This window comes from Nycticebus coucang, chromosome 21 (genome assembly GCF_027406575.1).
Source record: "Nycticebus coucang isolate mNycCou1 chromosome 21, mNycCou1.pri, whole genome shotgun sequence".
NCBI classification, from domain to species: domain Eukaryota; kingdom Metazoa; phylum Chordata; class Mammalia; order Primates; family Lorisidae; genus Nycticebus; species Nycticebus coucang.
In genome coordinates, this window is record NC_069800.1 from 8,903,299 (window position 1) to 8,931,208 (window position 27,910).

The 27,910-nt window shown below is 37.2% G+C and overlaps 1 protein-coding gene across 1 annotated transcript in view; it reads right to left on the minus strand.

Moving 5' to 3' along the window:
- The window catches only part of LOC128573851 (rho GTPase-activating protein 20-like), a 67,876-nt gene that overhangs the window by 20,722 nt on the left and 19,244 nt on the right, over positions 1-27,910 (minus strand). The window contains exons 3-10 of the mRNA XM_053574308.1: positions 26,232-26,284; positions 25,170-25,271; positions 18,335-18,484; positions 12,678-12,719; positions 11,686-11,770; positions 8,664-8,741; positions 5,964-6,030; positions 4,710-4,898 (exon numbers count right to left, since the gene is read on the minus strand). Coding sequence (XP_053430283.1) covers positions 4,710-4,898; positions 5,964-6,030; positions 8,664-8,741; positions 11,686-11,770; positions 12,678-12,719; positions 18,335-18,484; positions 25,170-25,271; positions 26,232-26,284 — 766 coding nt within the window. The remainder of the gene's footprint in view (positions 1-4,709; positions 4,899-5,963; positions 6,031-8,663; positions 8,742-11,685; positions 11,771-12,677; positions 12,720-18,334; positions 18,485-25,169; positions 25,272-26,231; positions 26,285-27,910) is intronic.

Genomic DNA, 27,910 nt, shown 5'->3' on the forward strand with positions numbered 1-27,910 from the left:
TGTCTTAGCATTTCATATCCTCAGAATAACCTACTTAAATCAAATACTTGAAATGCCAAGTAGTGAAAAGATAAACATATTAATGTCATTTTGGTAGATGGTTTTAACATCATTCTGCCAGATCATCTGCACTTCCCTTTCTTGGGATGCAGTAAGTGCATCACCGTATTCATATACTCTGGTGTGTAGCTCTTTGCCCCTGGGTAAGGAATCCACATAGACTCCTGATTCAGAAACTTGTTTGGGCAATCGACTTACCCTCATTCCTCATTATTAAAATTAATTTTGAAAAGCAATTCTTCAGAGGCTTAATGGTAGGATTATTTGAAATATGTCTAAAAAGTACTACTTTGCCCAGGGCAAGGGTCACAGCAATCTTTCTTTCAGCTGTCAAGATAGGAATCTTCTCCTCATAAGACGACTTCCCCTCAGCATCCATTGGATTTCACAGCCTTCAAGAGCAATGCAGACAGGAAGGACTATCAAAACTGCTAATCCAAAGTGCTTTCCTCCTGCCTTAATATTCCTAAAAGCTACCTTTTCCAAAAGTAGAAAACAAAATCTTCTCAAATACAATAAGGGGTTCCTGTGTCTGCAGCAATGTCAATCTGTGTAAATGTCTGTTTTCATATGTACATTAATGTGTACGTTTAATAGTTGTACTCAGTCTGGTTAGCTCATAGTTAACCTCATTTTGTTCTTTCTACAACTGTCAGAGTTGATCTTCTTTAACTTTCACAAACTTTTTAGGAAGAATGCTCTGATAACTTCTATGGCAGTGATAGCGTGAATGTTGACAGAAGATAAAGTGGAAATTGAATCCTTTCCTTTATCTTAAATATCTTTGTGGTATACGGTATGTGTTCTGAGAGTTCAGGTTGCCTCTGGGACTGAGAAAAGCATTCAGTAACATTCACTATCTTGCATAGTTTCTAATGCATAGCCTTTTCTTTCTCATTATCAACATTTGATAACAACTTGCTGTTACTATAAACATCATTCAGCTAACTGAATTCATGTAAATCTAGATTCCTTGAATAAATCTGGTAAGATTGAGAGTAGTGTTTGCTTTCATGTTTAAATAAGGGTACCGAATATTAGACAAGGCTTAAAACTTCATGTTTACATGACAATAATCATAAAAATTACAACTTTATTTTGGAAATTTATTCTGGCCATCTAAATCCCCAGAGGAAGAAAATCTCCAATTTTCTTAAAAGTGGAAAATACGAAAGAGAACCCTGCAATGACAGGGAAAGTAGATCCAAGGAACAGGTGATTTTATGCTAAAAGACAAATATTAAATGAGGAATCTAACAAAATTCTACAATCCAAGAGAGAAACATGCTCAACTAATGGTCAATTCTTGTAAAATGATATCAGTATTTGGCAAATCCTATGGGTGAAAGGTGTTTGCAAGATGAGGTTTCAAAAACTCATTACAGATGAGATTATTTGCCATCAATGTTGATGATTAGATCAATATTGAAACTCTACCTCACAAGCATTCACTTCTCATTTGTAGACCCATGCTATAAAAAGTTGCACAAAATGGTTAATATATTTTAAATTCCATCAAGCAAAGAATTGTGTAAGTATTTAGGTAAAATAGCTTTGATATTTTGTATTGACCTGCAGTTTTACAAGCTAGTTCTACACGGAAAACTTTGCCGAGTTTGATTCAAATTGTGTTCTATAAAGCATTCTCTACCCAATGGCTTTATATTAAACAATGTGTAAGTGGCTGTATGGTTTTGCAGTTGCACAGGAGATGTGATCCTCTGGGAGACCTTGGCAACATCAGTCTATAAATATTCCATCCCTGAACCCATTTAGCATCAATCACCTAATGTGTGGTCACTATTATCCTAATTTCCAAGAGAGAGAACCAAAGAGAGGATGCTGTCAATTTACCAAATCATCAACAAACCTGAGAAAAACTCCTACAGTCCCTGACCCCCAGTTATTAGTCAAACTCATTAAAATAAAACTGACAAGGGATCTAAAAAGGTAGTTTTGGACAACATAGGTATTAAGGTAGAGGAGTAGGAAAGACTATTCTTCTGAGGCTAGCTATTTTCTTTGTGTGTCTTGTGAGCATATGGCAGGTCTATGAATTTTTTCATTCAATCAGTAAGTCCTTACTTGTATGTGTCAGGCACTGTTCTAGGTATTTGAAATATAGGAGTGAACAAAAAGACCGAAACCTCTGCCTTCTTTGAGCTCACAATTTCATGGATGAAAAACCATAGTATCTCTATAATATCTCATCAAATGACCTAATAATACAAAATGACCCAAGAATGATAGGAAAAAAGCTAATGGTCCAAAAGCCCAATATGCCATCTATAAAAAAAGATGGATACTGCAAATTCAATGAATGTAAATATAGCTGAAGTCCGCAAGATGAGGACGTCCGTGATGGCTGATCTACTGATTTACACATGGCTTAAGTGAAACATACAGCATGAAGTCAGACCATCAATAGAAAGTGGCAGGTAGCTGAGTGTTTGGAAAGCACCTGTGTTCCCAGCTACTCAAGAGGCTGAGGCAAGAGAGACACCTAAGCCCAAGAGCTGGAGGTTGATGTGAGCTGTGATGCTACGGCACTCTACCAAGGGTGAAAAAGTGAAAGTCTGCTTGTACGAAAGAAAGTAAGAAAGAAAGAAAGAGAGAGAGAGAGAGAGAGAGAGAGAGAGAGAGAGAGAGAGAGAGAGAGAGAGAAAGAAAGAAAGAAAGAAAGAAAGAAAGAAAGAAAGAAAGAAAGAAAGAAAGAAAGAAAGAAAGAAAGAAAGAAAGAAAGAAAGAAAGAAAGAAAGAGGCAGGAGTTGGATGTGCATGTGTGTGGGGATGTGTATAATGAAGTCGATTCAAGTAGTAGGAAACTGCCTCAAAGAAATCAAACTAAGAATACCCAGTGGATTGTTCAACTAAAATTGGTCTTTAGTGATACCAAGCTACCCTGATATTGTATAATTTCTTCTAGTGGTGCTTAGACTTTAACCAGACATAGCATGTTTCCAGAAAATAATTAGGAAAGCAAGTCAAGAAAATACAGGTTATCTGGAAGACATAGAGTCTCATGATAATATTAGAACTCAAGCTGGCTAAGGAGGGAAGGAAAGATGGGAGAGGCTCACTCAGTAATTCAAGGGGCCACCTGGACCTTGTGATTTATGAAAGAAGAGACTGGTTGAAGAGGACAGATGTCTTTCTACATCTTCCCCAAGACATCTACATTTGTACTTCACACAAGTGAGAAATAAATAACTGCTCTGTCAGATAAAATAAATATGAGGGAACTAATGGGTGTAGAAAATGGTAGAGCTGAGTAGGTTGAAAAGGAGGCAGACGGAATCCAGTCTTTCCATAAGGAATAAGTCAGGGAATGACATCTGAGTGAAGAGAAGAGAGGGCACTTACAATGCTCTTTGTCCAATAAAATGTTAAAAACGTGGGGGGGGGCAGGGAATTAGATTCACTGTTGCTAATTATTAGATTCAATAATTGCTGTTGCAATTATTTCAGAAACTATAAATAATGTAGCACAATAATAAAATCATAAATTAAACAATTTAAATGTGCTAGAGGAGATAGTGTTTAAAAGGCCTCTGGTGTATATTCCCACTTAAAGCAAGAAAAGCCTTTACAATGACTTCTGATATAATCTGTTTTCTCTAAATGTGGATAGCACATAGCTTTTTATTAAAGTAGGGTTATTCTATGATAAGGTTAACTCACTATGAGAAATGTTTTTGTTAATGCTACATACTTTGGATATTAGAGAGATTAAGAACTTCCGAATTTCACCTGAAGCCCAGTTGATGATTATAATCTGTCACATGGCAGGAAGTGCTTCATGCCTTGTGTTTAAACTTCATATTCCTTGAACCTGAGTTTGCTCATTTGTAAAATGCAATGTCACTGTTCACTGGATAGCCTAGTTACTTCAAACCGACAAAGGACTGAAGAAATTCAGCATCGATATTCTACCCTCCCACTCATATTTTTCTGTTACTACTTTCTTCTGTATCTGATAGAATCTTACTTCTGACTGAAGTTTTATGTCTCATATATAGACTAGGATAAATTAGGATGTCGGTATGTTGAATATCACTTTTAGCATTCTCAACTTTGGATGATGTACATTGGCAATCCCTACTAGATTATTAGGCTTAGAAGAGACTTCTGTGGAAGACTCATCTTAGCCTCCACGTAATTATCAGTACCAGGGGCCAGGTTGGGCATCACAATCTTCTAGTACCCATCACTGACAGCCTCCTGTGAGAACGTGACCACTCGGGGGAACACACGGTAGGTGTGTATCACGGTACAAGTAGGCACAGAAGCACTGCAGAATTTACTTAGTGCCTTGGACTCTGCAGTAGGCATGAGGGAAAGGGAACAGAACGGTGAAGAAAGAAGGGAAAGATCATATTGCCATGAACTCCTCGTTATAAGCCAGGCATGCCTATTGCAGATGTGTAAAACTGTCCTGTCCTAAAACATCAGCTTTGCTTTAAAAACTATAGTATATTTGAAAGAAAAATGTACCTGATGTGATCTAACGAGATGTCTGAGTCGTTGCCTTTGTACTAAGTACGTGTTGCGAAATGACCTGCTTGATTTAGGCTTGAACTGGCTTGATTTAGGCTTTCCTCTTACTGCTTCCTGAAACAGGACTCTACGAAAGAAGAGGAGCAACTCACCTCGGTGTTGCTGGGCTGCAGCCCGACATTTTGGCTTGAGGCTGAAACGGCACTGTATTTCTGGAGGTAGATCTTCCATAAGGGAGAGCTCTTGGAAGGTCAAAGTGCTGGTCGTGCCCTTTGGTCCTGTTCTCATGAGTTCACTGTCTCGAAGGTGACTCATCAGTATTCCGTATGGGTATTCGTGTCCTACACAGAAAAATCTAAATGTACATTTCAGACTGACTGGTGCTGTCACCAGGTGTGCTACAAACAGAACATACTGCCCTTACTCCTGGAACTTTTGTTTGAAAGAACCCTTTTGTTGACTAAATGATCATTTGCATGCTTGCAGTTAGAGATGCCTGCATAAGGCTGGTGGTCCTTCCATAGTAGTCTGAAGAGCAATTAGGGAGGAATTAGTTCGTACCTTAAGGCTACCTTGTTTGGAATAAATATGGAGATTATTTTGGAAGTTGCATAATGTTGAGCCTTCCTGTGTTTGGATCTGAAAACATTGAAAGGTATTCTTGTTTTTTCTTTGACATTAACCAGACATTTACTCTACCTCTCACACTAGTATAATAAGGGTCCAAAAAGGAACCATTAGCGGCTAACGTTACATAAACAAAAGGAACAAGGAACATTACACTATGTCAAGCATCACTATCTTTACTATTATCTACCATATAATGTCTGTCTGTGAAAGACTTTTAATGACTCTTTATTGGTTGCATAATTAGTCACTCAAGAGTAATGGAACTGGCTTGATTTAGGCTTTCCTCTTACTGCTTCCCTTTGAGGTTGCTTTTCCCAGGTAATGATCAGAATAAAGTGATCAGGGCATTAGAAACACAATAAACAGATACAAAAACAAATTTACATACTAGACAAACTAAATCCTAGTCACCTGACTACAATGAGATTGTGGTTGTCACACTTTAAGTGATTGCATTGTCTTAGTGTCATCCTCAAATACCATTGTGCTTTGACATTTTAAACTGCAGAGATTAAGTTCCCTTCTATTCCTCTCTTATTAATGAATGTAATTCACTGAACACTAACTCTTCCTTTCCACCTGGCATAGGCACAAAATGCAATGTTCCTTTCCTATCAATTACTACAGCAACATTCAGCAAATGGAGCACAAGGAGTTTTCCATAACAGCAATAAAACAAACCCATTTATCAAAATAGGAAGCTGGTAATCTACAAGAGATGTGTGCAAGTCACATTACAATTAAAATGTCAAATAAAAACTTTTGCAAACCCTTACCAACAAGGGGATATCCTTCCTTTTTCTTTCCAGAATTTACCCACAACTGGTAATCTGTGTCTGAGCCCTTGGAGATAAAAGAATTCAAAGTTATAATAAATCTTTCAAATGTGGGGACTAAATGAGGACGTAGTTTTGACATTGTATGCTTTGCAAAAGGAAAATTATGGATACTATAAATTCTTATCACGTTGAAGAGGATGGAGATGGATTCTGAAGATGTGAATGCTGATTCCTAGAACTAGTGTCTCTTTCCCAGCCCCCAGTAGAGGACTCAGGAATCCTGCTTTTCTCCATCCAGTGATGGCTCAGGATCCATGAGCTGCAGTGCAGTCAGGCCCTCATTGTATAGGAAGGCCATAAAATGTCAAATTGGAAGTCGGCTCACTAACAAAAAGAGAACAAACTTCCTGTTTCTAAAAGATGAATTTCCTCTTGAAAGACTGGACTTCTTTAATCTTGAAACTTCTCAGAGAATACTGGACATCCAGTACAGCCCTGAAAAGACAACCTTGTTATCCAGAAAGACACAAATGCTGCTGTGTCTGTGATGACAAAATAAAAAGGCAAATGCTGATTATTAGCTCAGCTACTTCTGAGCAAAAGAATTACCAACAGGCTTTGAGAAGATAGGTAGCTGGCACAGTTTCCACTGGCTTGAGTTTGGTTAAGTCCAGCACTGAGGACAGAAAAGAACAAGAATTCTACCTAGAAAATAACCCTAGTAGTCACGGAAAACAATACAATCGTTCACTGTTACAGTTAGGACCCAACAGCACTATGAACTCCACTTGAAAAAACATTATACTAATTCATCAGATTTTGCTGAATCCTCTAGGAAGGATAAAATAAAAATGGTTCCAATAAAGCTAGAACAGAGAAATCTGTTGGCAATATTTCATATCCTAGCCTTGAAATTCAGATTAAAAATCATGGCCTACCTTTATAATGGAGAATTCTAGCTATGATGAATATCTTACAACCACTCCCTTTTGCAACCACAAAATATTCAGTTTGTGACATTGTCCCTGCCATGTCTCCTAGCTAAAATTTTTAATGTATATATGAAGAGTGTAACTGGGTTATAGCTTTCATATGAAAGCCATAAATTCATTTCATAGTAGGGATGAGTACATTGGTTACTTTTTTTCCATTCTTGAGATACTTTCCTAAGAAGAATATGAAAATATGTCAAATGGTCTATAAAACCAGTGTATGGTGCCCCATGGTCGCATTAATGTACACAACTATGACTTAATAATAATAAAAAAAACTTTAAATAAGAAATAAAATAAATAAATTTGAAGAGTAATCTAACACAATCTATTGTTTCCTGTGGCACCTGAAGACAAACTAAAAATCCCCTTCAATAGCTATCACCAAATATCCTCATTTCTTATTAAAAGTAATAGACATTTTTCCTGAAAAGCTTGACCATTTTATTCAAAGGTTAAGAGCCGGATAAGAAAATAAATCATGTCATTCATCTTCCTTTCTACTCCTGAAACTATCTCCTCCCTTAAATATAGGTGTACAGAGTAAAAATCAATGCAGAGGTGCCTGCTTTACTCAGTTCATATACATTTAACTATATTGCAAATCTCATGTAAGAAAGAAAGCAGATTTCTTATCCAAAATTTTGGTTGTCCTATGGTTTAGTCTTTCTTTTTTCAGTGTGATAATGAGGGTAATAAATAATTTGGTTACAATGTTTGCATTGCTTTGGTAATGTCCCTGATGTAGTTGTGCCTTCCTATAGCACCACAAACAAGCAAATCAACATACATATAATGATATCATGGTGTATCTTAGGTGTGCATTATGTCATATAATAGCATTAGTGTGCTCTAATATCAGAGAGCCTCATTTGAGGAATGGCATTTTTACAGTGCTTCCTTTAGTTTCTTTTTTTTTTTTAATTCATTCCCTTTAACAAAAGGTACTCTTTCATTGTATGCTCTTTATATAATGGATAGAGACACAATGAGAAAACCTTCCAGTTCTCTTTCCTCTACCTCATCTTTGAATACTCTCATCTTCTCTACTACTACAATTTCAAAACACTCACCTGTGTCACAGAAAATGAAAAGGGACAAAAACTAAAGGCAAAACAGAAAGGAGTATGGTGCACACACTACAGCTCTTTGAATCTAGTGTCTAACACAAAATTTGTCTTTTTCTTTCCTGATTTATTAGAAGTACTAGCCAGTTCATTCTCAGGATGTGTGGTCACCTAATGTTACTTTATGTAAAATGGTACACTGAGAAAATCCTTGAGAATTGGCCTTTCTGAGTCTGATTGAACCTTGGAGAAATAACAGGATAGTTGCATGGAGGAGCAGTAGAAATATAGTGTCATGTAGGAAGGAGAAAAAGGAGTTCAAACTCTGTCAACACGGATCTTACATAAAAATATTATATTGTACAATTCTCATATTACAATCAAGGTACATATTATTTTTGAAAATTATAGTCCAATCTCATTCTGACCACAGTTTACACAAATCCAAAATAAGACTGGAAGAATGCCACCATGTATTAAGCTAATATTAAAGCTTATTCATTTTAATTTCTACATTTTAGGAGACAAAGTAATGGTATCTTTAATAATCAGGTGTCTGCTGATGAAAGGGATAAGATTATTATGAACTTAAAATATCAGTGTGTTTCTAATTAAGATCATCCAGCAGAGTAACTTACGGTTACTCTTAGAATTGACAAAACCATCTGCACAACTTCGTTGGCGGTGTGTGAGTTCTTTACTCTTATGGTTTTATACTGTAGGAAAAAAGAAATGAGAAATATGGCTCTGAATAAAGATTTTAAATCAACTGAAGAAGTAGTCTTGATTTTTTATGAAAAGAGTCAATCACAAGCTTCAGTAGAACAAAATTGATAATAATTTACATGTATTCCCTTATAAATTGTACCTTTTAATATAATATTTCTCTGAAATTAAAAGTTGTGTGGCCCAAAAGTATTAAAGCTTAAGCAAGTATAGGTTACCAAATGTATTTTTGGCTCAGTACAGGGATGCAGCTCCCAAAGTAAAATCAACAAACAAGGAAAAATCCACACTGCCTCATTGTATATTTGTTTTCTCATAATGTAATTGGGAAGGTACAGAGAAAGATGAACCTTTATTCTTTTCCTGAGTACTGGTTTTACAGTCCAGGCTTTTATTTCCTTGCAAGGCTTAAAGACAGTTTAGGCAAAACATGAATATTAACTGTTCACAAAAATATATTTATATTTTTATTGAGAATTTTCTATGTGTCAATCACTGTGGCTACTTTCAATAGCCAATCCCTCTCATAGAAAGAATTGAAAATATATCTCAGTTCTATTAACAACTCTACCATAGAGTCTATGATCTGTCTGTCATAGGTATATGCTAAACAATAGCAAGAAACACTTATTTAAAAAGGAGATTTAAAAAAAAAATCAGCAAAATTCAAGCATATCATTGGACCTTGCAAAATTCAAAAAAGGCAACAGTCAAATCGAGAAAAATGATATGTTATAAAGGAAAGAAATATTTTTCCATTTACATAAGTTTTACAACAAATCAGTTATTTGGGCTATGTTCATGATAGAGAGGGCCTTAAATTTACAAATAAGTATCATAAATGAGAATATAATGATATTTTAAAGATATGATAATAAAGCTAAGGAAAATCTACAAATAATGTATCACTTATTTCTCCATTAACAGTAATTCTTTTCCATAAGCCAATTACTTGACATGAGAAATTGGTTCTAAAGTTGTTTTTTAAGAAATTTTTATTTATATAAAGGATTTGAAATGTATCTACTTCAAATCAGAATCTTGGCATCATCAAGGATTATGCCAAATTGAATGAGAGAACAACAGGGAAGATTTGATTACACCTATAGTGCATGTTACAAGGCTACATGTGAAACTTAGTAAATGTAGAATATAAATGTCTTAACACAATAACTAAGAAAATGCCAGGAAGGCTATGTTAACCAGTGTGATGAAAATATGTCAAATGCTCTATAAAACCAGTGTAGGGTGCCCCATGATCACATTAATGTACACAGCTATGATTTAATAAAAAAAAAAAAAAGATTTGAAGCCCCAACCCAGAGACTTTTTTGCCTGACGTGTCACAGGAATGTTAAATACTGGGCTTTGACTTAAGAATTGATTTTAATAAAGGTTTCTGCTTTTTGTTAAGTCTAAATCCAACCCATTTAAAGAAATTATCTTATGGAGTTTTTTATAAAGTGAAGCATCTATCTTCCCAATTACCTACTTAATAATAGTTTTTCTTATTACTTGGCACACATGTTCAGAATCATACTTACAGAAAGTGTACACACCCACATGCCTTTGTGGTAGACTAAAAAAGTGAATTTCACCTGACAGAGCTCTCTAGCTAATGAATAACAAAAACAAACAAACAAACAAACACAAATGGATAAGGTGCTGTTTGGTTGCACAATAGCAGTATTCACTGACAGGTTGTGCCCAGCTAAAGGAAGAAGACAGTACTTCCCCTCAAGTGCTCCTAAGTGGGGGAATCCCTCTGCAAGCAGAGCTCCGCAGAGAGACGCTTGCCATGAAATCTGCTTCAGAGAGCAATGGACAGAGTGTGTCAAATCATCCACGACACTCTAGGGGACTAGTGGTATCAACAGAGCACACGACCCACCATATCTTTCATCTTTTCCTAACTGAAGAGTGGAACATCATTCCTTTCTCAAGAACTCACATTTTAAAAAAGTGTTTCAAATAATTTATGGGGTTTTCCTTGAATATCCTCTTGTGACAATAACAAACCACCATAACAATTGAATCAAATCAGGTGGTAATAACAATATATTTATTTCCACTTTTCTACAGTACATTAGTGCCTTAAAAATTTGAGTATTGCACTCAAGAAATGATATCTGGCAAATGGGTCTTGTTCAGAACATTTGAATAAGTTTTGCTTTTTAGCCAAAACATAACCATTCTTCACTACATAGTTTTCCACAAATGAAACCATTTTGTGTGCTAGAGCTGTGGTGAACTATGACAGGATATAGTATCATAAGATTATTCATAAAATTCCATCTAATTCATCATGGATAACATCCTGGATTTTGTAGTAAAATCAGTCATCAATTATATATTATAACTACAGTTAAACAATATTTATTTGACCCATGTTGCAAAAAATTGGGGCAGAAAAATCCTAATCCCCTAAAAATGTCACCTTTCCCACATCATTCACTTATTAACCTGAACAATTCAATCCATAACAACTCAAAACACACACTTTTCAAAACCACTTTTTACTTCAGAATTGACAACTTGGAAAAAATTCTTTATAATAATAGGAAATAATAATAAATAACAATAGGAAATAGCTCTTTGTGGAAATAACTTTACGACCATTCCCTGCAGCTGCTGTTGATGAGATCCAGGAAACAGTCATGCACAGGGACTAAGGAGACCTCTGACAGGCGGTGTTCCTTCCGAGTGTAAATGTCAAATACTGTAGCTAAGATAAGCTTCTCTTGCTTCCTGTCCTCCAGAGTTCGCTTTGCATAGATACAAAGACATAGATACACCTAGGAAATTGCATTTTTCCCTGTGCTACACACGCACAGTCCACCTGTCTGCCTGCCTGTCTCTCTTTCGTGCAATATCCCCAGTAATGTGATTTATGCAGAAACCTGGAATTAAATGTACTGCCTGATAATCACTTACATGGGCACAATTGGCAACATCTTGAGTGTAGATTTTTAAGGGAATGTTCTTTGGGTCATCTTTGACTTTTTCCAGATCAATGTTCCTAATCAAATGCAAACACTGAGTTAGATGGAATTTGCTGAGAGATTATTTTCAAAATTAATCTGCTTTGCTAATATATTCAATATCCTCATGTGCCATGGTTATAGACATATGAGAAGACTCAGCAAAATCAGATCGCTTTCTAGGTTGGAAGAAAATAAACAGAAATTGGGATGTTGGACTAAGGCGCATAAAAGAATAGGGGCCTCCATGTCTAGTGAGGTTTAAGAAGCATAAGCAGGTTAAGGCAGCTCTGGGTAACATTTTATCCTTATAGCTTCCCTGCCTTCTCTGGACAGGTCCACACCATACTGATAACAACAGAAGCATATGTAATACTTTGCAAGGGCAAAGCAAAGCAATGACATTTTGCCTCTCATGTTGCTCTCCGACAGAGTGCAAATCTTGAATACCTCTTTCTTGGGGAGGAGAAGGGGAGAGGAAGGAGGGAAGAACTATGGTTCTGACATATGAGCCTAAATCTACTGTTGAAATCTGTATACACAATGGTGGGCTAAAGAATTGGCTTTTGAGGTACTCAGCAAAAACCCTCCAGATATGGGAACTTAATACACACACTGAGGAAACTGTTAGTCACAATTAGAAGACAGGAGGTGACAGGAAGGGTGGGAGGATATTCTTGACTACTTTCTGGTTGACATAAAATAACTAGACCTCAATGTTCTGAACAGTAATAGTCTTCTTCCTAGAAAGTAAGCCAAACATGTAAGGAAGAAGATATATAGGGAGTAGTAGCTCCCAAATACTCCATACAGTACCTTATTTTCAGGACAAATGAACAATTTCTACTTAAGAGAAGAGAACAATCTGGGGCACATCTCTGCAGGAAAGGTTGAATTCATTTCTTGCATCGTAAAGATTAAAACTATATATGCTGAAAAACATACCACTGAAGAAGAGAAAGCCATTTGTCTTTTTCCTGTGAAGAACTGCAATCAGAGAAAATACAGGAAGAAAATCACACAAACTACTCAGGCTAGCATATTGAAGATTGTCAATCCTGATGAAAATAGAAACAGCCTGCTGTTACTGACATAGCTGCACATGGAAGATGCAACCTCAGCATAACTGTGTTCTGGACATGCCCAAAGGGAAAATGTCCTTTTGGAGAAATTTCAAAATCAACTCTAGTTATAGTACATTCATTTTTATGGATTCTACACAGATCCTCTGTTTCACTGAGTTTCTACAAGTGGTTTTATATGAGCAAGGGTGGTAGCTCTTAGAGTGCCAAGAATACTTGATGTATAATCCAACACTTGGTTTTCCCACATCTGTAAAGCTGGATTAGTCATCTCAATTGTAGTGTGTTTGTAGCTTAAAGCATCATACGATGGAAAGTATGCCTAATATCGAGATAAAAGAGGGGAAGGCGAAATTTGGCATATGGACAAAAATATCTTGGCTCAGCAATCAATTTAAATACATACTGAAGAATTATAATTTAGCAAATGAGTTCATAGAAAACTTTCCTTCAAGTAATACAACCTGTTTAAGCTCAATTCATTTCCAATTAAATGGCTATTTATTAATATTTTTCTCCAGCTGTATTTAATTGTTTTTTTTTTGGTTTTTGGCCAGGGCTGGTTCGAACCCTCCACCTCTGGCATATGGGACCGGCGCCCTACTCCTTGAGCCACAGGCACCACCCTAATTCTTAAACTTATAAATAAAATGAACTTTAGACCAATTTGGTCTTCTCTGAAACCTTCTCACTAATCTCTTCAGAGAAATTGGAAACCTTAGTTATTTTCTTGATCCAACAAAATCCACTTCAGAAGTATTTGTATTTTTTTCTGATTTTTGTTGCTTTGCAACATTCTGCATAAGCAATATCTCAGAACTGGCCACCAGAAAGCACATAACATCTTGTCAACCAATAGTTAATGATGCAAACTCCATCTTTCATCAATTATTACATTTTCTTTTTTAAAACGCCCACATTTTCAGAGTTCATGTCAAAGCTCGGGTTAATCAGTGTTGAGAATATATGAGACATATTCTTTATACCCACTCACTTTATTCAAAGAAGTTAAAAAATCTTTCATTTTAAGAGACTTAGTAATTTTGTAACTTTTATTTGACAAATAACATGTATAGAGAATTCTGCACAAAGCTGAAGTGTAACACACCTTCATGACCACCATCCAGATTATGAAACAGACAATCACCATGGAAGGTCCACTGATGTTCCTATTCAGCCTGTGGTTGTCACCATTCCTCTTTCCATAGCAGGGAATAGTTTGCTTGTCTTGGTACTTTCAGTAAATATAATCACACAGTATATGCTACTTTGGCCTAGCTGCTTTGATTCCACATTACATTTGTGAAATGTATCTGGATTACTGCCTGCAGCTTTAGATCATTACTTCTCATTGCTCTATGGTGTTCACTAGTTTGACAACATAGCATACATTGCTTCAAAAAATAAATTACCAACTATGTCGGGCAAACTCTGTAATCTTCTTATTTGTGTAAACTTCTTAGGTTTTCCCTTCCTCTTGCTCTATCCTACAATCAAGGAGTTATTTTCTTTCATATTTCTTAATATCATACAATTTTACAGGATAAAAAACAAAAGTGCTCTAAAAGGAACGGTTATCTTTGAGTTTATAAAGACACTTTAGCTCTCTGTTGGTAAAAGCATTTAAGACTATGAAAAATGTAATACTAATATTCAGAAGGGAAAGAAGTTTGTCTTAAAGGTAAGAAAGTAAAGACATAATGGAAGATTATCTCAAAGATGGAGGACATAAAGTTCTGTCTTGCTGAGGGCAAGCTGGGGACCATGTCACTCAAATAAGCTGTCTTTAGGGGAAAAAGGAGCCCAAGGAAATGCTTTTCAAGAGCAATTATCAGAAAAGCCATAACTCCACACCTTTTTGTAAGAAAATAATCTTAATTTTAAAATAATGGCAGATTTTAAGCAAAGTTATAAAAATAAGATGGAGAGCCCCTGCATCCTTCTCACCCACTTTAACTTTCCTCTAATGTTATCCTTTTACAATATCATGACTATTTTTTAAAGCTAAGAAACAATATTGGGACACTATTCTTCAAATAAAGTAAGTTCTTGACTTTATTCAGACATCACTGGGTTTCCATTAATGTCCTTTTTCTGGCCTAGGAGCTAATCCAGTATCCATAGTACATTTAATTATCATGTTTCCTTAGAAATTGAGAGGGAGGGGAAGGAGGTGTGGAGGATGGGCAGAGGGTGGGTGATTGGTGGGATAACACCTGCAGTGCATCTTACAAGGGTACATGTGAAACTTAGTAAATGTAGAATATAATTGTCTTAATACAATAACTAAGAAAATGCCAGGAAGGCTATGTTAACCAGTGTGATGAAAATGTGTCAAACTGTTTATAAAATCAGTGTATGGTGCCCCATGATCGCATTAATGTACACAGCTATGATTTAATATAAATAAAAAAAGGCATTTAAATGGTGACATGTATTTATACTTCTAAATAGCCCCCACTTTTCTGTAGTAGGAATGAAAAGCTTGGGTACTTTAAAACTTTGTACTTGTCATTTTTCTGCATTACTTGAATTTTTAATCATGATTTTATGTTATTTTTATGAATATAACAAATAAATTATGTGACCAGGGCCAAAAAAAAAAAAATAAAGAAATTGATCTATGACAGTTTCTCAGTCTTTCCCTGTTTTTGCCTCTTTACTTTTATAGTTTTGAGGTATACTGGTCCGCGATGTTGTAGAATGACTCTCAATTTGTGTTACTTGGATGATTTTCTCATTATTACAATAGAATTATGTTTTTCTATGGGGGGAGGGGACCATGGAGGTAAATTGCTTTTAACATGACATATCAAGAAGTACATGATATCCACATGCCATCACTGGAGATATTAACCTTGACCACTTGGTTCAAGAGACATTGTTTGAGCAATGAAGTGTATATAAAACTTGTTTCCACATTCCCCAACCCCTCCTTTCTTATAAAGCTTCATGAAAATTATTTGATTAAAAAGGTTGTGTGGTCACAACAATCACAACAAATAGATTCTCTGTACATGGAACTCCAAGGAGGTCAAGCAATAGAAAATGAGGATATCTATGGATGCCTGCCATGAAAAACAAGACATGCAAGGAAAGATAAAAACATATGTTCTTTCCAAGTAAGTTCTTAAAATCTAAACTTAACCTCTTTCATGTTTACAGGGATGGAGCTAGAAAATATTTTTTCTTAGTTCAGTATCTGAGGAATAGAAAAAAAAATATCCAACGTACTCAGTACTACTGTGAAACCAATTTATGAGGACTCACACTTGCATATGAAAAATGAACCACAACTCTAGCCTATGATGAAGGAGGAAAGGAGAGGGAGAGGGGAAGGGAAAGGGTTGTGTTGATAGAGGGAGGATTAGTTTTAGGGGAACCACACCTATGGAGCACATTGCAAGTACAAGTTGGTTCTATCAGGTGAAGAACACAAATGTCTAAACATTTTAATTGGGTAAATGAAGTGAAGGCTATGTTGATTAGTGGGAGTAAGCATTCCAATTTGAACCTATACTCCACACATTGAATCCAAAAATGCCATAAATGTGTTCATGACTTATGCACCAATGACTTAATAAAAAAAAAAGGAAAAAACAAAAACTCTTGTGGATGGCACTAGTGCAGAGTAGAATGCCATGATATCCCTGTCTTTACTAGAGAAGGTTAACAGCTTGAAAAACTTTAGTCCTTTGGCTTTTGGATGAAGCCTTAACAGTTTGGGGGTGCTGGGCAGAAAAGCAGAATGAAAAGCATCAGGTTCATGTATAGGACCCTGCATCTTTAAGGGAAAAACAAATCCTGAAGGTGTTCAAATTCACAGCTGTGATTTTTGCCTCCCCCCAAACTGAAAAGTACCAACTAAGAACAGTCAGGAGAAGAGGAAACAAATTCTTTAATCCTACAATCCAGGAAATAATGAATCCTCCTGAAAAACTGAGGTTTACTCCTTAAAATCTATACTTTGCTCTCAACTCCCACATTTCCATAGAAACTAAATCAACACTTGATACAAAATTCACAACCCTGTATGTCATGACATCAATTTTGTTTGTAGGATGAAAAACTACTTCTTTAGTGAAATTTGGAGGATAAACCAGTTATGCAAACTAAATCAGAATATTTTATAAAATTAGCTTCATGCATGCCATTTCAGTGGCTTCGAAAGACTTATGAAATTCAAAGGCTCCGTATGTAAAAACAAACACCTAGCCATTAGGAAAGGGGATGTTGAAGAGGGAGTTGAAGGGTTTGACCAATCTACTCCCCTTTAATATCCCTAGAAGTTCAAGTCCCCTTTGTTGTTTTAGTATGCAGGAAGGGTGGAAAACGAAGACTTCATTCTTGGCAAGGGAGAGCACCCCCAGAAACAGAGGAATATTAAACAATAAGCTGAGTGAGTTGGAACAAAGAAAAGTCAGCTAGTTTACATTTAAGCTAGCCAATGCTAGCAAGCTTCCTGCCTTTTCTGAAATGCTAGCCTGTTAGGGATACCGCTTTTAGACACCTCGGCTGGGTCTGTGAGCACTCTGAGGAAAAATGGCCACAGAAGAGACTATGACAGAGACCTAGAAAGATACATTAACTGGGTCATTTCCTGCATAGTAAACAGGCAAAGCAGATACCCATTTGGGATATTTGCATTTCCTTGGGCAGAAACCAAGGGAGTAGCTCAAACCCTGAGATATGGGTGGAAGAGCTTAAATCCCTTATCCTGGAGGAAGATCCTCTGTGATGGGGATGGGAGGAAAATTCCTGCCTCTCCCTGATTCCTCAGAGGAGATTAACACCAGTGGTGTTTTACTAAACAGGGAAGTAATGGAGTTTAACACCTCCTTAGAAATCTGTGTGTGCGATCTCAAGCAGGATGCTGTCTCATTATAACGCTCAGATTTCAGATTTCTCAAGTCTACTCAAACCTTAAAAAACAAATACAATTGGGGCTGATATTCTCACTCAAAGAAAGTGCTGGCATCTTTGTTCTCTCCCTCATCTTACCCTCTGGACAAATGAATATTTATGAAGCAGAATGGATCAAACACTCTGGGCCATTGCTGGAATCCCCCAAACAGTCAATGGACCCTTGACTTCCCACCTTTAATTCTGTTCTCTGTCTCATGTCTCTTTCTTTGCCATTGTTTCTAACATTATATTTCTTCAGTCGGTTGCTGCCACTTCCACAGGTCTTAGTGGACCCTGCCCCCATGGCAGGACACTGACACAGAAGAGCCCCTTTAAAAGAGATTGGCCAAACCAAGATAAATGACTACAAGAGTCCCCAGTAGTGGTGTTACTTTTCATATAGTTTAAGCCAAAATCTCTTAGGGGAAACATGTCACACAAGTGTATTGGTTTAATTAGGTGTAAAAATCAGTTATAGATTTCATAAACAATCAGAAGAAAATGTTATCTTTCTACCAATTTGGGGAATAAAATTTGCCTGAAGTTTTCCCTCTCATCACAGAAATGACCACAATAGCTCAGCAAGGTAAATATAGGACAAGCTGTGGTTCTTACTTGAAAGTGGCCACAAAGTTCTGAGTGGGCCAGCCCAAGATGAAGGACTTCACAGCTTCGGTGTTGCCTTCTCCGTCTTCAGCCAAACAGCTGGTTGTCCACATATCTGATAATTTAATTGTGTTTTTTGTCTTGAAGTTCTTGATGCACCTAGAAAGATGAAAACAAAAGGACCTCTGGCTATTTTGTTTCTTAAATTTTATGGGAGATTTTGTACTTGTGATAATTGTCTCATACTCTCCTATGATCTTCAGGGCCCAGCACAGTCAACTGTAATGTGGTTATCTCCCTTTCCCCAAAAAAGCCTTTAATACATTTGGTGAAAAATTTACTCCTCATGCATGTACGTACAGAGAAATGGACATAAAATAGCCATATCGTTTTTCTATTCATTGAGCATTGCATTTGGAGCAAATGTGTTGACTTTAAATTTACTACTTTTACAAAAAATTTACTCATTTATTATCTATGACTTATTTCCAAGAAGACTTCAAGGATGGTCACAAAACTGTACATGTTTTATTAAAATGTTTATCAAATTTTCATGTCAAAAGAGAGCCACAGAAAAAACCTGAGATTGGAAGAATTTATAATATGTTTTCACCTGAGAGGTTATAAGATTTTCTAGTCTGTAGCAGCATAGAATATTTTACATTTTCAACCTTAAGATTTTGGTGAAACTTTCTCCCCTTATACTCTTGCTTAAATTGAAAAATATAGGCTAAAAAGGAATAGAAAAAAAAGCAGGTTTGACAGAATCAATATTAATCTCTCAAGATGTAGAAGGTGATCTATTTTTAATACAGAAATGAAATTGCTTTCAGAAAATTCCCACCTAATCCTCCTTAGACCCACATGGTAGAAACCATCATATCCCTTCATTTCATAGACATATTTTCTGCTCAGAAAGACTGGAAAATTGAACAGAAGACACTGAGTAGGATGAAGTGAATACACAGGAAGACTTGGGTCCCTTTCAGAACCTTTGTGGCAAAACTAGAGTAAAATCTAAGAGACGTCATATATGCAAGTATCCCTGAAACTCTGATTCATGAGATATTTATGGCTCAAACTCTTAAACAGAATTTACAAAGATCACAAAGATACTACAGGAAGTATAGAATCCTGCATATGGATAATCTAGTTTGAACTGCTTCCCCTAGAGTGCACTGAATTTACCTGCACTCAGGTTGTGGTATGATAGCTTCTTCCTGTTGAATTGAAGTATTCTTCACCCTACTGCTATGAATCAGTAGATTTTTATAAAATAAAAAAAGACTGAATTACAGACTGAATCTTATTTCTTGATGCCTGTTATTTAGGTCATATAAAACTGTAATTACAAGTCTTTTAGAATGAAAAGACTCTTCCATGTGTGGTTTCACACAATTTGTTTCTATGTGGTCTATTTATAGCTATCTTGTGGAAACATCCACATATACTGTCCTGGGGAAAAAATGATAGCATTTTCTATTCCCTAGATCAATAATATTCAACCACAGGTGCCAAAAACATGGAATTGTCTAAAAGTATGATCAATGACTTCCATCCTCATATACTAAAAATAATGGCTAGGCTTGGCATCTGTCGCAACGTGATTATTGCACCGGCCACGTACACCCAAGGCTGGTGAGTTCAAACAGGGCCTAGGCCAACTAAATGACAATGGCCAACAAAAAATAGCTGGGCATTGTGGTGGGTGCCAGCTACTTGGGAAAAAGAGGCAAGAGAATCAGGTAAGCCCAAGAGTTTGCGGGTGCTGTGAGCTGTGATGCCAAAGCATTCTACGGTGACAGTGTGAGACTCTGTCTCAAAAAATAATAACAATAATAGTGGCTAATATTATTGAGAATTTAGCAGGTGACAGTCATTGTTGTAAGTACTTTACCCAAGTTATTTCATACTCAAACATTTTACAGAAAAGGAAATGGAGTCATGAACAGATTGACTTGCCTAAAGGCAAACAGCTTACAAGGCAGACCAAGAACCTGATCTTGAGCAGAGGTAGCTCCTGAACTTACTTAGGCTCTTAAGGAGCATAAAAAGCCTTGAATATTTCCAATTCTCTAAACCACCTGCATGAAAAGAAGTTTTGTTCATCTGTTCTCCTTGACCTACTTTTTGTTGTTGTTAAGCTCTCCTGAGCGTCAAGGCTTTCTGATGGAGCTATTAAAACCATCCAGCCTTAATACTTGCCTGATTATGTCTTCAATTTAAGCAAAAATCAATAAATACATAAAGAAGAAGGAAAATAACATAGATCACTCCATCTTTTATTTATTTTCAAATTCATATTCCACTCCAAAAAGTGCTGACCTTGTTCAAAGTTTCCACTATATTTCCTTACCAACAAAATCCCTTTGAGATGTTGAATATTATCCCTAAATCCCAGATAAAAATGGAGCAATAGAAATTATTTTTTGCTAGAGACAAAATTGTGTGTTCAGAAGACCTGACCCCGAAGGGAACACAGAGATTTGTGTACCATGGTCAGACAGAGCACACAAATATTTTGGGGAGATTCACTAAATTTATTCCCAATACGATATTCAGTAGTGAATGTCATTTATTATCTTCATCTCCAGAGAAAACACCGTGGCACAAAAATATGCATCAGCAAATTAGTTTCAAACTGCAACACTCTACATGACTTCTTTTTCTTTTTATGTATGTCTATCTTAATACAGTAGCCACTAGCCATGTGTGATTAAGTGAACACAGAAATTAAGTGAAATTTTAAAATGGTTTCCTCAGCTGGACTAATCACATGTCAAATGAATAATGGCCACGTATGCTACCATAAATAACAGCAAAAGTTCAAAATATGTGCTTGTGACAGAAAGTTCCATGGCACAGGGTCATAGTACTAAAGCACAGCTGTGGGAGGAAGTGACTGCCTCTCCGTGGGCACTGAAGAGGTGGCAGTTCAGCTCCTGGCCCTAGGCCTCTTCCAGAGTCTGGTCTGAGGGACACCTGCGCGATCCTAGAGCCCATGCGCTGGAGGGACCCTACATTGGCTCCCCTTTACCAGGGGAGAACCTGTTGAGAACCAGGTGAGAACAGGTTGAGAACCTGTGGGTCGCCACCCACAGGAACTGTATTAAAGGGCTGCGGCATTAGGAAGATTGAGAACCACTGCCTTCACCAAAAGCACCTGCTGCTCTTCCAGCGCCCTAGAGGTGACTGAGTAGGGAGCCTATAGGTGCGGCTTTCCCAGCTCCCCTGGCAAAGTGGCCCAGATGTGCAGGTGCAAGTTGCTCAGAGTCCTTAGAGTCGGACCTCGTGCCAGTGAGACGGCAGGAGCAGAAAAGGCAGAGAGGAGATGGGCACTGGCCTTCCACATGCTGGTGGCCTCTGGATGCTCCTCTACAAAAGACAGGGAACTCTGTGCTGGGTACTGGCAGCGGGGAGTGCCCAGTCTTGCAGGCTCCGCCATTCCAGGTCTGACCAGACCCAGGAGGTGTGGGAAGGCCCCCTAGCGGCAGCTGGGGTGAAAGAGGCCACACCTCCTGTGAGCCCTGGTCTCTATCCACCATCCAGCGGCTGCTGAGCCAGGACCGCCACACCAGGTCTGGACAGGCTGCTGGGGTCAAATTAGAACCCAGCAGAGGAGGAGCTCAGAGGCCTACCCCGCTGAGAATCTGCTCTTCCCTCAGGCAAAGTGGTCTCCCAGATCATCCCAAACTTCAAATATCCCCAATGGTTATAGAAAGTACTTCAACTTTCATAAATTGACTGTCCTCAATAACAGCATTTCAATGGATAGAGAGAAATTGTGTCACTTCCTAAAAACATTAGCCTGAACACAGATTTAGGTTATGTGTGGAAAAATAATGCAACCTGAAAATAATGGAATCTTAAACGAGAGATACTTAAAAGCAATAGAAGTAGATAATGGGTGCAAGTTTTGTCAATATATCTAAAAACAGCTGTTTTCAAGTGTTAAATCTATTGAAAATGTTTCTAGCAAACTATGAATGTCATGTTCATGTAAGCAATGTATGGAATAATAAATAATTTAAGGTAAAAACTATGAAACATTTCTCCATGCTAAATAGTGTTATAACTGCTAAGAAAAAGATACCAAAATCACAAAAAGGCACAAATCTTCTTCCCTAAGAGTTCAATGAGTGTTGGAAGTAGTCTTTAATGGCAGAGCTCAGGACATTTGTTGCTGTCTGCTTATCAACTTCCGGGCTAAGCTTTGCACCTAATGAATACAATGAATGCAGTAAGGAAGACTGATAGAGCCAGCCCTTGGAATTAAGATCCATGTACAAGCTCCAGCTCTGCCATTACTTATGATAAACTTCCCTAAACCTCAGGGTTCAACATCTTAAAATTAAAAAAAAAAACACAAAAAACTTATCTCAGGGGGTTGCAGAAATGAGACCTTTGTGAGCCTACCTTGTAATGCCTACCATGAAGAACTCATCCAATATTTTAAATAAACATCTATTTTAAAAAGAAAATTAATGATTTGGTCTTCCATTAAAAGCCTCTGTACTTAGAATTTCATGTGGACATTTTCAAAGGCAATGCCTTCGGAAAACAACAAAAATGAAACTCCTTTTCATTCTGGGTATTACTCATAATACCATATCTGCTTCGAAAACTGCATATGTAGGCATCACTTATTTTAAAAATACTCTGAAACCCTTTTCTTTATGTTACCTTTCATTTTGAGAAGGACACTAAGCAATTCATACCTTTTCTTACTAAATGGCTATTTAGATGGAACTATTTACTCATAACAAAGGAAGGACTACTTTAATGATAAGAAAAACCTGTATGATTGAGTAACCTTCTATGAAATAGGTAACTAAAAAAAAAAAGAGTTAAATAATTATAAAGGCAACAGACCACATGCTGTCTAAAAGAATGGACTTTGAAGTAAGATTGATCTAGGTCCAAATGAGGGTTAACTAATTAGTCTTTGACCTTGAGGAAATTGCTTAACTTCTCTAAGTATCAAGTTCTATTGTAAAATGAGACAAATATTAATGAATACCCATGTACAAAAATGATAAAATTGTTACAATTGTTATAAGTATCTAAGAGAGTATGCCTATAATATCCCAATAAATGCTTGGTTTCTCTTGTTATTAATGCCAGTCACATGAAATATAGTGTTTGTAAAATTATTTAGCCTTGTCCATGCCTTATATATGATGCAGAATAACATACTTGGGTGAGTGTGAGTAGTAGATAACAGTAACTACTATTGTTGAGTGACTGAAAATATCTCTCACAGGATTGGACTTTCAAAACTACTTTTCTCTTTCCTAATGTTTCATAAATTTGGAGAATGAGAATTAGAGCCAGTAGCAGCCACCATGTTCTAGGTTGAATGTTAACTGAAGTGATATTTAGTGTTGAACAGAAAGTGACTCCTCTAGGACACCTCTAAAGAATATTCCAGGTATGTCTGTATCAACCTCTTAGCTGTCATTTCTCAGATAAAATCCTCACTATCTCTGTCATGACTCAAACAGTAACTGCCTATCAAGTCTATTGCTTCTATACTGGTCTAACTTCAAACCCAGTTTCTAACTAACATGAGCCAGAATTATATTTTTTTTGCAAAAAAGGAATAATGCTATGCCACTCCCTTAGCAAAAGTCCTTCAGAAAAAAAGTCTTTATAAAATGCTTTGTGGACCCACATCCCCAAGATGGTCCCCAATAATCCTTAATTCCTGTTATTCTCACTCTATTGTAGCTCCCTACGATGCCTTACCAGGGGTGGCCTGTGTGGCCCATTGCATACATCAGAAATGATGGTACACTACTTCAACAATTAGGTTATAAGAGACTGTGGTTTCTATTTTGGGTGCTATTTCAATTGCCTATTCTCTTGGATCTTCCACTTTGAAGGAAGCCACTGCCATTATGAGCAGCCCTGTGGACAGATCCACATGGACAGCAGACATCTGACCAACAGCCAGTAGAGCACTGAGGCTGCCAGCATCCACTTCCAAGAGTCTTGAAAGTGGATTCTCCAGTTGTAGCTGAGCCTTGAGATAATTATATCTGTGCCAACAAGCTTGAGTGGCCTGAGGAGGCCCCGTGAACTATAAGAATCTAGTGAAACACTCCCAGATTTCCAAATCAGAGAAGATGTAGGAGATGTTTGCAGTGTTGTGCTGTTATGTTTTGGGGTAACTTGTTGTACAGCAACAGGTAATTAACATTCCTACAAAGGTCCTGATAAGCTAACTTTGCTTCCATTTTTTTTTCTTTCTGCTTCAAAGTATTACCACTCTCGTCTGCTCATTAGGCTCCAGTTACACAGGGCTTCTTTTTACTCCTCTGAGGGCCAAGCTCTCCCCACCACCTTTGTGCTTGTTGCCTCTACCTAAAATGTTCCTCCTCCCTATATCTATCTAAATGGCTATTTACATTTCTTCCTTCAATGATTTTCTCCTTGACTACACCTACCAACTATACACCTCATCTTTTACTTCACCCAGTACCCTATTTCTTTATATAGTAATCACAATCTGTCATCCTATCCCCCCAACACACACATAAGTTCCCATATTAAAATGGAAGTTACCAAAGAGCAAGGACTGAACCCATCACCTTCTCCGTTATATCTCCCACATAACTCAGGCATGGCACAGGAACTTAATGAATGCTTCTTGCATAAATAATTGACACATTTCTTTACCAAAAAAGGAAAGAATTATAAAACTCAATTTAGATGCTGGTCATAGTAACAGAGACTAGACATTGTGACCATAGGCACTGAGTCCATAGAGTGAAAGTGTATCTTTGCTAGTGAAAATGCAATTAGATAATGATTACCGATAGAGAATATTCAGTCCACTTACTTGGTTTTGGCCACAACAAACACATCATTGTACAAGAATATATGACGCTTCTGCTTCTTCAGGCCTCTTTTCAGTTCAACTGAGCCGTCAATCAGCAGAGTCCTATTGGAGCACACAGATGGTGACACAACAGGTGTTGACACTAGCAGATGGTCTTTCCCACATATCAGTAAGTTAAATGATGCAATACAGGCTAAGTTTATGAGAACAAAACCCATTCTCTAGGGCGGTGCCTGAAGCTCAGTGAGTAGGGTGCTGGCCCCATATACTGAGGGTGGCAAGTTAAAACCTGGAACTGGCCAAACTGCAACAAAAAAATAGGCAGGTGTTATGGTGGGTAACTATAGTGCCATCTCCTGGGGAGGCTGAGACAAAAGAATTGCCTAAGCCCAGGAGCTGGAGGTTGTTTTGAGCTGTGATTCCATGACACTCTACTGAGGGACACAGGGTGAGAATCTGTCTCTAAAAGAAAGGAAAAGAAAAAAAAAAAGCCCAGTCTCTAATACAAATTGAAAAGTGAGCTAGATGTTGTGGTGTGTGCCTGTAATCCCCCCTACTTGGGAGTCTGATGCAGAAGGATCACTTGAACCCAGGGGTGTGGTTTGCTGCGAGCTTGGGGGATGCCATGTGCCCAGGGTGACAGAGTGAGACTCTGTCTCAAAAAAAAAAAAAAAAGGAAATTTTGGTGAATAACACAATGCATATTTTTTTAGTATTCTTATTTTCAATTGTTTCTACAAATAAGCTTTAAACTTTGATAAAATGTGCAACCTTTATGTTTGAATACTATGTGATGTGAGGTACACTTTTGAATCACTTTGAACCCAACTGAGCATACACACCAGCTCTGAAAGGCTTTATGATTCCTACAAAATATAGGCCTTATAAAGTAACCTCAGGACAGGAGTCAAATTTTTCATTATTAAACAAACAATGCTGGTGCTAATGGAAAAAAACAACAATAACAAAATCCTCACCTACAAGAAATGTGACCCGAAACTCACCATGGAATATAATGTTCTAAGCACACACCACATGTGCAGTACAAAGCCTTGCACTTACCTGCCAGAAGGTGGCTGTTCTTCCAGGACTCTGTCTAGCAATGTGTTTGTTTTCTGTTTTGGAAAAAGTAAAAGAATACCATGCGGTTTATAAGAAAGTAAACACTACTTTCAATCGAATTCAACAAGTTTTGTATTGCCCATCTTTACATACCAAGGACTCTACAATTTCATTATGCCAATAAAACTATAACATCTAAAATAGAAAAGTTTTTTTTTTTTTTTTAAAGGATAGCAAGTATGAAAGCTTGTATAGGAAGTAAGATTGGGTTGTATCTTCATTGAGTAAAGTGGTTCAATGTTGATCACAGTATTTGGGAAAAACACCATTATTATTGGTATGTTGTGCCCAGCCCTATGCTGAAGGCTGAACGTGGATTCCCTGATTAAAGTGTCATCCCAGGGACACTACTTCAAAGGCAGAACAGGTCCCAACTACCCTTCAAGGAAAGACCAGTACAGGGTGGACAAATAGTTAAAGAAAAGGCCCAGAGAATAGTGTTCTCATGAAAATAGAACGAACCTTGAAATCTTATTTTAAATTTAAATGTTTACACATTTGTAGATATTTCTTTCCATATCATTTTTTTTTTTGCTGTAATTAAAAGGGACAGTTTTCTTTCTAATTTAAATATAATCAGGCTACTCTGTTTTCAGTGATCAAAAATTTGGGATAAATGCGGTATTATTTAACTCAAGTTATCAAGATAATTATGCTCTAAATTTAACCTGATGTACTTAACACCTCTAAAATCAGTCCCTAGAGATTCACGAGTAAAAGTAACAACAGAGTCACAAAGAACCATGAGTGGACTTTAGGCTGTATTACCAAACCCATTCTCCCTGCTCCACCCTCTCCCCCTGGCCTGGCCAGAGCTGTGACCCATTTTCTAGGAGACTAGACCAGCCCTGCATGACAGCTGCCTGTTGCTCCAACAGGAACCACAGAAACCCTACTAGCTACCGCAGGGTCATTATGCCAACGCAGGATTTAAAAGAACTAATTCTTAGCTAGTAAAATAAAACCTAGCTATGCCATTTAATTACCAATCATGCATTTAAAAGGGGCTAAGAATAACGCTTTCTTGGGTGTTACTTCTTAGCTCACCACATCTCCAAGCCCCCAGAGATCTCTCCCAAATTGTTGTTTTCACCCCTGCTCTGTCCTCAGTTTTGCTGTTCCCCTCATTAATCTTTTGTCTCCCATGTAAAAACTATATACACAAATTCCTTTCAGGCAACTGTAGGAATTAGACACAACATTAATAAAAGGTTGAAAGCAAATAGGTTAAAAGGAAAATTATCAAATTTCTCATTCAAGAGTTATTAACCTTGACTTATGTTTAGCCTAACTTGCAATATTTTTTAAATTTTTTGCCATGTTGTATATTTGGTGTCTCTGTACAGAAAAAGCCCATAGGTTCCATCACTTTCCCAGAATAGTCGAATCCCTCTAAAGTTCAGTGATTCAATAACCTAGTTTATACCTTATAGTGTGAAAGCCAAATGTCAGTGGTTGCATTACCCACAACTCTTAGGAACACAACCCTCAGGAATCTAACTCCTTAGGCTGATGTGACTACAGAAGTGGCAAGAAGAAAGGAACTCTGGGAGACAAGGATTTGCATTGCAATATGAAGTGTAGGAGAGTCTCAATGCTAGAAGACTGGATTGAGTTTA